Below are 8,869 nucleotides of genomic sequence, written 5' to 3' on the forward strand. Positions count from 1 at the left end.
AGTTACTTATCAAGTGAGTGCCAGTTAGGCCGAGTGGAAAAGTGAAGTGTGACCTCAGTGGGAGCGAAGTGGTTAGCAGTTGACTATTAAAGATGACACTGCTTGCATTATGAGAACAGAACCCAAAGTCTGAAAATTAGATGCGTTATGACTGAGAAATGTCTTCTACTGTCCTGTGAGGAAGCAGTCAGTCATTTGTGCCCTGTGGCAGTGGATGCTGCTCCAGTTAGTAATGGCTGCTGCTGTTGCCAGGCTTCTTACTGGAGAGCATCTGAGGATGCTTACAGGGTCTTTGGTTTGGTTTGTTGGTTTTGGGTTTTCCAGTCAGGGTCTTTCTGTGTTACTTTGGCTTTTCTTGAACTCACTCTGTAGACCAGGCTGGCCTCAACTCAGAGATCCGCCTGCCTCTGCCTCCAGAGTTAAAGCTGTGAGCCACCATCACCAGCTAATTTGGAGGTTCTTTACTGTGCAAAGTTCTGAAATCTGTTTGACTTGAGATTTAGGAAGAGTGTCTGGAAACCAGACATAGTGTGTATTCTGTAATCCCAGTACAAAAGAGGATCGAAAGTTCAAAGCCAGCCTCAGCTACATGAAACTGTTACAAAAAGTTCCTGGATGTCTAGACTTTTCCAAACACACATTAATCTTCTTTTTAATCTTTATTTTTATTTTATGTGTATGGGTGTTCTGCCTTGGTGAATGTCTGTGCACTATGTGTCCAGTGTCTGTGGAGGCCAGAGGAAAATGTTGGATCCCGTAGAACTGGAGTTACAGACAATTTGTTGTGGGTACTAGGAATTGAACCCAGTACTCTGGAAGAACAGTCAGTGCTCTTAACTCCTCAGCCATCTCTCCAGTCCGTTAATGTTTAATGTTTTATACATATATTTAGACCTTTTTTCTTATAGCTTATTTGAGGGGAAAAAGAACTTTATAGTGACAGTTTCTGTAGCTTTGGCGAATACCTCTATCTTATAAATATGTTTTAATGTACTTTATCTTCTTCCTAATTCATTTTTGGGGTTTTCTTAAGTTGGGACTTAACTGTTTATTCTAAGCTGGTCTTAAAGGTATTATCTAGCCCAGACTGATACTCCCTCCTTAGCCTTCTAAGTACAGGTGCATGCTGTCATGGCTGACTTTATACTTTATTTTAGCTAAATAGCTGTTCTGCAGAGGATTTTAGGCAAGGAAAGATATGCATTTATATAATGTGCTGGTTCCTTTGTATATAACATATTTATAAATCACGGCTCCCCTGAAGCACTGGACTATGACAGAATTATGATTAGTATATCGTAGTGAGTGCAGCCTGCAGTCCACTAAACAAAATGGCCACAGCAGTCGGGATCCCAGCTAATGAGAGCCACCTGGCTGAGCTTCCTGTACACCGCTCTACCTTGTGCAGTAGTTCATCTGGTTCTCACAGCTCTGAGGGACGCTCAGTGAAGAGCCATGAGGCGCAGCTGAGGAAATTGTAAGAGGTTAACTTGCTTCTGACCCACTGGTTACTGCTGCTGATCACAGCCCTCCTCTCTGTTCTCAGGCATTTATATCCCAGAGGATGACAGAGATGCCCCAGAGAAGTTTCGAGGTCTCGGAGTTCGGATTGAGGATGATGTAGTGGTGACTCAGGACTCACCTCTTATCCTTTCTGCAGACTGTCCCAAAGAGGTGAATGACATTGAGCAGATCTGCAGCAGGACCTCCTGACCACAGCTGTAGCACACATGCTCCCAGGTCCAAGACTGGCGTCCTTGCCTACGCGAGTCTCAGTGTCTCTGTGGGGATTAGATACAGCTTCCATGGGAACTGCACAGCCAATGAGTGAGGACATTTTCATATTAAGTAGGTTTAAATCTGGAAACGGGGACTCTGGAATAATCTGTTACTAGGACTGTAGTGACGTTAATTCTGAGAAGTTAATGATCCAGAAAGTTTAACATGTGGCTGTAAAGTAAGGGTGCGGTTATGTGCACCCCTGCATTCTGGTTAACACATTTCAACAGAAAACTCTCTTCGTCCCTCTCTGCACCTCTGAGATCCACTTAACTTCCTAACATGCTTGTGTGAAGCCGCATGTTTAACTTCTCACCAAAGTTTGAGCCTATGCTAAAGGCTACCAGTTAATGTTTGAGGTGGCCTTACTTACTTGCCATGGCCTCCGCCTCCTGGTCCAAGTTCTCCACACCCACTGGGATCTCTTGGGCCTCAGGGAGCACAGGCGTCTCAGCCAGAGTACAGCAGCACAGCAGCACAGCCCACCAGCAAGAGTCTTGGATCTTTCTTGCCGTTTGATTGCCCAGGACCTGGAAAGTGTCTAGGCTCTTCTAGGGAAGAAAATGAAAGAGAAAGAAAAGTGTCTACGTGTCTCCACAGGTCCAGACCTTGAGCTCTGTTTTCTTCAGTTTAAAGGAGATTTTTTTTTAAATGTCCACCTTCCTCTCTTTCATAGATTCTTTTCTTAGGAAACATTGTCGCTACGTGCCTCAAGTCCTTCATAAGTTGCTGTGCTTTGAGAGACAGGATCTTAGGTAGCCCAGGCTGGCCTCAAACTCATTATACAATTATTGCTGGCCTCAAAGTATTGATCTTCCTGTACCGTGGCCAGTTTACTCTGTGCGTGTGCGTGTGTGTTTCTTAACAAGGTTTCTCTTTGTAGCTCTGGCTATCCTGGAACACGATTTATTGACCAGGTTGGCCTCAAACTCTCAGAGATCTGTCTCCTTCTGCCTCTCTAAATGTTGGGATTAAAAGCATTATCTTCCACCACTCAATTCTTTATAGGTCCTTAATCCACATAGCTACTTGCAACCATGTATTGTCAAAATCAGTGTGATGCCTCTTCTTCCCCTTCTTTTCTTCTCTGCCACCTCCTATGGTGACTCCCCTGGCATGTGGAGAACTCAGTGTGGGCGTGGGGGCTAGTGCCTGTAGCTCAGCATGCTGAGTGCAGAGTCAGGAATCTTGTCATCAGGTCAAAGCCCAGACCAGCCTGGTCTACATAGCAAGCCATAAGCCATCCATGGCTATATGATGAGACCCTACGTAAAAATTAAGACAAAACAAAAAAAAGTACTACAAGCTTGTGTCAGACACCTGTACTACCAATAAAATTAAATATGTGGAGTGCACTCAGCAGTTGTGAGTGAGTACCTATGGCCCACCTATGGAGTGCAGTCTGTAATTATGAGTACCCTATGGCCCACCTATGGAGTGCAGTCTGTAATTGTGAGTACCCTATGGCCCACCTATGGAGTGCACTCTGTAATTGTGAGTACCCTATGGCCCACCTATGGAGTGCACTCTGTAATTGTGCGTACCCAATGGCCCACCTATGGAGTGCAGTCTGAAATTGTGAGTACCTATGGCCCACCCATGAGTGCACTCTGTAATTGGAGTTTCCCTGGGCCCACCTATGGAGTGCAGTCCTGTAATTGTGAGTACCTATGGTTCCTATGGAGTGCACTCTGTAATGTGAGGCACCCCATGGCCCACCTATGGGTGATCTGTGGTGTGAGTACCATGGCCCCCTATGGAGTGCACCTGCACCAGGAGTGCCTCATGGCCCACCCTGGAGTGCAGTCTGTGTTGTGACCCTATGGCCCACCTATGGGTACACTCTGTAATTGTGAGTACCCTATGGCCCACCTATGGAGTGCAGTCTGTAATTGTGAGTACCTATGGCCCACCTATGGAGTGCACTCTGTAATTGTGAGTACCCTATGGCCCACCTATGGAGTGCACTCTGTAATTGTGAGTAGCCTATGGCCCACCTCTGCTCTAATGCTAGGGATGGCAAGGCAAGGCAGAGTCATGTTCCTTCCCTAAACACAGCATCAGCTTCAGTTGTACAACCCGGATTGCAAGGTGAGCAAGTCAGGGTGAGATTAACACAGATGGTTGATTCAAAAGCTTGCATGAGCCCGGCCCAGTCCTTTAGCACTTGAAGCAGGCAGATCTCTGAGTTCAAAGCCAGCCTGATCTTCAGATCAAGTTCCAGAACAGTCAGGACTACACAGAGAAACCTTGTCTCAAAAATAAAATAAGCTTATATGATAGAGAGAAGCCCCAAGAGCTAGTGTGTTAACTTCTTTTAAATCTGAGTATGTGTAGACCCATGATAAACAAAACATGCCAACTGTTACAACATAAATTCAAGGGTTTCGTGGGATCTGCCCCACCTCCCATGTTTCTGTTACGGAAGTGCAAGCTAGAAGATTAGCAAGCAGCCCCCGCAGTGCAGGTGGCTGGCACATCTTAGACTTCACAGTACACCTAGAAACCAGCAGGGGACAATGGTAGTGTGAGAGGTAAGCACTGGGACACAAATGGCCCTCTGCTCATCCACAGGGCCAGCCTTATCCATCTCTCTTGAGGGCTGCTGCAGTGGAGGCTGCCCACCCAGAGTCTGTCCTTTCTGCCTGCCATCCATCTGGGTCTCAGACCTAACCTACTTTCTAAAGCAGGAAGAATAAATCCATTATCAGGCTTCTCACCCACCTGACTTCTGTGTCCAAACAGCCTTCCCTTGGAGTGACTTTCCTTTCTTTCTGTAAGTCGTCATCTATAGTTCTCACTACAAACTTCCTAGCTGAAAGTCTGCATTGCTTTTATGTATAGCACAGTTGGAGAGGAAACTGACTTCTGCTTACATTACAGTCAAGGTCTGGAGATGTTACTGATGGTTAGGGTGGCTTTGATGGAATTCTGGTGAATTTAGTCCATGGTCCAACATGCTACCCATTGAATCCCAGATTAACCTTGGCATCCAGACATTTCGGTTTGACTATTAAAACCATCCAGAAAACAATGGAGATGCCTCATCTGCCTCAGTGTGCCAGGCTGGCCTGGCTGGGATTACTGGTGCACCAGCCGTACAGGAAGACTCATGAGCAAGCAGTCACACAGCATAACCACTGTACACTGTGTTTCTAGAGTTAGTGTTTGTGCACGTGTACTCCGGTCTTCCCTCTTGAAGTCTTTTCGCCTGTCAACCTGCCATCTGGGGTTTGGTTTGGTTTGGTTTGGTTTGGTTTGGTTTGGTTTGGTTTGGTTTGGTTTGGTTTGATAGTCTCTCCTGAAATTCACTCTGTAGACCAGGCTGCTCTCATACTGAAAGAGATCCACCTGCCTCTGCCTCCCAAGTGCTGAGATTAAGGGGGTGCCCCACCATCACCACCACGGCCAGCAACTGTTTTTTCTGATGTTGGAATTGAATACAGGAATGCTTTAGACATGCTAAGTAAGCTCTGTACCTCTGAACTTTATCCTCAGCTCAGTTTTCTTCCCTGGATTGGTTAGAGACATTGTACCGTTAATGTAGCCATTTGCATGTAGGGCACCCCATCTGGGTACCCTGTGTCTCATGGTTTTATGAGCTTATTTCAGAATCTGGTGCATGTTTCCTATAACAGAGACTGCACACAGGCACTGTAGTTCACACCTGTAACCATAGCACTTGCAAGACTGACGCAGGAGGATCATTATGAGTTTGAGACTAGCCTGAGCTACAGATTAAGACCCTGATTCAAAAATGAAAATAATAGTAATAAAGAGACAGCAAGTAGAAAGTTTTTAGCAGTGTTCCAGTAATCCCTGCCCTCTCAACAGTGGGACTAAGTTGGAACCGTCTACCCTCACTGACTAGAAGATAAGAGATGAAAGTGTCACCTGCTAAGCCAGGAGGTGGTGGCACACGCCTCTAATCTCAGTGCTCATAAGGCAGAGGCAGGTAGGTCTTGTAGCGCTGGGGAAATGTTAGTGAGCCCCAAAAAACAGACAGGAGCCAATCTGATAAACTCATAGCAGGGTCTTTATTCTGTTTGAGATAGCTCAGACCCACCCCACCACACACACACACACACACACACACACACACACACACACACACCATCGTTGTGTAGGACCGTTTTTGGTGGTAGGGGAGCCCTGAGTGTCTATCAGGTCAAGGCTTAATAGTAAGCAGCAGGCAGGGAGTACGCGTGCAAGCATCTCATTGGAAAGCTACTGTGGCCTTTAACATAATTGCCTGGTGCTGCGAGTCATATCATAAACTTCATTTCTGCTTCTCTCTGCATTGGTGGTCGTTAGGCAGGGAGTGAGCTTGTAACCTGGGGGTACAGGTTTGTTGGGGGAAAACCTGGAGATATTGGTCTTGTTGGGGATTAGCCTAGAGACTGGGCCAGGCTCAGGTTTTGTTGGGATGCAACTTGGAAACTAATGCTAGGAACCAGCCTGTTAGTTTACCTGAGTTTAAACTTAGATCAAGTTCTCTAAAATGGAGTCTGAACTTAAAAGATTTGGTCTCTCAGTCTCTGAGTTGAAGGCCAGCCTAGTCCACATATAACAAGTGCCAGGACAACCAGGACTGCCTAGAAAGACCCTGTTTCAAAAACACAAAGAAATTTAAGTGGATGCCCAAGCTAGTGGTGTCAAAGAACCCGGCACAGAAGTGCTAATGTTTTTATTCTTAATTTCCTGAAGTGGCAACTAAGGCCCCAAATTGAGCAGATTATGTAAGTTTTAGACCTTGGCAGATCTTTAAACTGAAGTGTTTTCAGATGCTCCTGGTGGAGAAAAGGTGATGATGTCATCATGTATGTTTGTAACACTGCAACGGAATCCACATGGGAAGTGGGCTTTTTCTGTGGCCACTGAGGAGTTCTATCAGTATTGTATGGATCTGGGGTTACCATTGAACTTCAGGCCCCACAGGGCATGTGCCCACCAAAACCCAGAAACTACAATCTTGATCTACATTTCTTAATGCTTAGTATGACTTTTGTGCAATTATATAAGTTCTGTTTGGAAAAAAGGCTGTTACTTTTTAATGAAAGCAAACCATTCAATGAAAATGGATACCTCATTCCCAAATAAGAGGAATGCATTTGTTACTGTCATTTTTAAAATATACTATAAAACAATACAGAGTGGTATGGTGTGTCTTTTATTTTAGCTGTGTGGTGGTTTAAATGAAAATTGTCACCCTAGGCTCGTGTACTTGAACTCTGTCTCCAGCTTATGGTGGTGTTGGGGAGGTCATGGAACCTTCAGGAGGTGGAACCTTGCTGGAGGAAGTGTATCTGGCAGCTGGCTGTGAGGGTTATAGCCCTAACCCACTTCTGTTCTCTCCCTGTTTCCTGTATGTAGACAAACATGACCAACCAGCAGCTCCTTGCCACCATGCCTTCTCCACCATTTGGACCCTTGTCTGGAAATGTTAGCCAGAATAAATGTTTCCATAAGTTGCTTTCAGTCAGCAACAAAAAATGACTAAAGTGTAAAGTTTATAGATTGAAATGTAAGACCGTTCTGCTTTACAGCTGGTGTACAGCAGGATGACAGTAAATCCAGTAAGACCATTGCCTGAAGGGAGGAGAAGACAAGGGTTTGATCCAGTCTGTTAAAAGATTGACCCTCAAAACTGATTCATAGGGCTCCTGGCAGTCCTCCTCAGGCCTAGCATGGCACCACACAGCTGCAAACCCAGCTAGGGAAGAACTGAGGCAGGGGATCACTAGTTTTGAGTTCCAGGCCACATGGACTACTTAACAAGATCCTGCCTGTGGAGGAGGAACAAGAGCCTTGTAAGCCTAAACCCTCATGACTTAAAGACCACTGCCCTGAACAACTCAGAGGAGTGGATTCTTGTGAGGAGGTAGGATCAATTTGCAAAGTTGTGAATATTCAAATCTTTAAAGATCTGAGACTCAGGCTGGAGGTGGCTCAGTGGATCCCTACAGCACGTAGGGTAGCCAACAGTGCCTGTGCCTCCAGCCCCAGGGGAACCTGACACCTCAGGCCTCTGTGGGCACACAGACACATAATCTAAAAAAAAAGAAAAAAAAAACCCACATAGGAGGCAGAGACAGGAGCATCTCTGTGAGTTTGAAGCCAGCCTGTGTAAATAACAAGTTCCAGGACAGAACTACATGCTAGAGAAAGAGACCCTGTCTCAGAATTTTTTTTTTTTTCTTTTCTTTTTTTCAGAGCTGGGGACCGAACCCAGGCCTTGCGCTTGCTAGGCAAGCGCTCTACCACTGAGCTAAATCCCCAACCCCCAGAATTTTTAAAATAAATCAAAGGCATTCTATTAGAAGTTTACGATAATATTTTCATATTCTTCATATCCTGACATGAGAAAAGACATTTTCTTTCTGAGACATTTTCAACCATGGGTCCCATGCTAGCCTCAGACGGCCCTACCTCAGCTTTCCAAATGCTGCGACTGCAGCCTGGCACCATGCCCATGCCCATGCCCTACAAAGGTGTGTGTCTGGCACAGTGGAGTAAACTTAGGGAGACCTAGGGACTCGTAGAGAGAATGCATTATGCAAATTAAAATAGGAAAGTATGAACAAAATTTCACAGAAATTTACTTGTAATAAAGGTTCTTCTACACGTCAACCTCCCTTGCAGCTTGCCACACACCAGAGGTAGTAGAAAAGAAAAGATACAGGGGAAGTGAACTTGTCTAGAAAGGGTCGTCTGGAAATCAGCAGTTCAGCTCACAGGTCAATCCATTCGCAAACACTTCACGGATACACCAGCAGTCTGTTTGGTAGAGTCCGGATAGCAAACACGAATCAGCAGCGGTGACACTGCCTACCGGAGCTGGCCAGGCCTCAGCCTCTGCAGGAATCAGTAGGAAGGACACCAGGAGAAATTCTCAGCTGTGCCGGGGAAGTGAAAATCGGTGAAGCCCTGAGACCCGCAAGCATTTCAGCTGGCTCTAGAAGCAGACCAAGCTCAGCCTCCATCGCTGTCCCTTGAGTCCTAGACCCTCCAAACACCACATGTCCTCCTCAGGTCTTGTCTCGGGATGTGGGTCTGCCTCAGCTGACATCACCCTGCCAATCAGCCTGAG

General features: G+C 45.9%; 1 protein-coding gene across 1 annotated transcript in view; it reads left to right on the forward strand.

The window, feature by feature from the left end:
• Xpnpep3 (X-prolyl aminopeptidase 3) overlaps nt 1-2,571 on the forward strand; it is a 48,389-nt gene extending 45,818 nt beyond the window's left edge. Inside the window, exon 10 of the mRNA XM_032918244.1 lies at nt 1,547-2,571. Within this exon, the coding sequence (XP_032774135.1) occupies nt 1,547-1,713 (167 nt within the window). The 3' untranslated portion in view covers nt 1,714-2,571. The remainder of the gene's footprint in view (nt 1-1,546) is intronic.
• The last annotated feature ends 6,298 nt before the right edge of the window (nt 2,572-8,869 follow it).

This window comes from Rattus rattus, chromosome 1 (assembly GCF_011064425.1).
Source record: "Rattus rattus isolate New Zealand chromosome 1, Rrattus_CSIRO_v1, whole genome shotgun sequence".
In the NCBI taxonomy this organism is placed as follows: domain Eukaryota; kingdom Metazoa; phylum Chordata; class Mammalia; order Rodentia; family Muridae; genus Rattus; species Rattus rattus.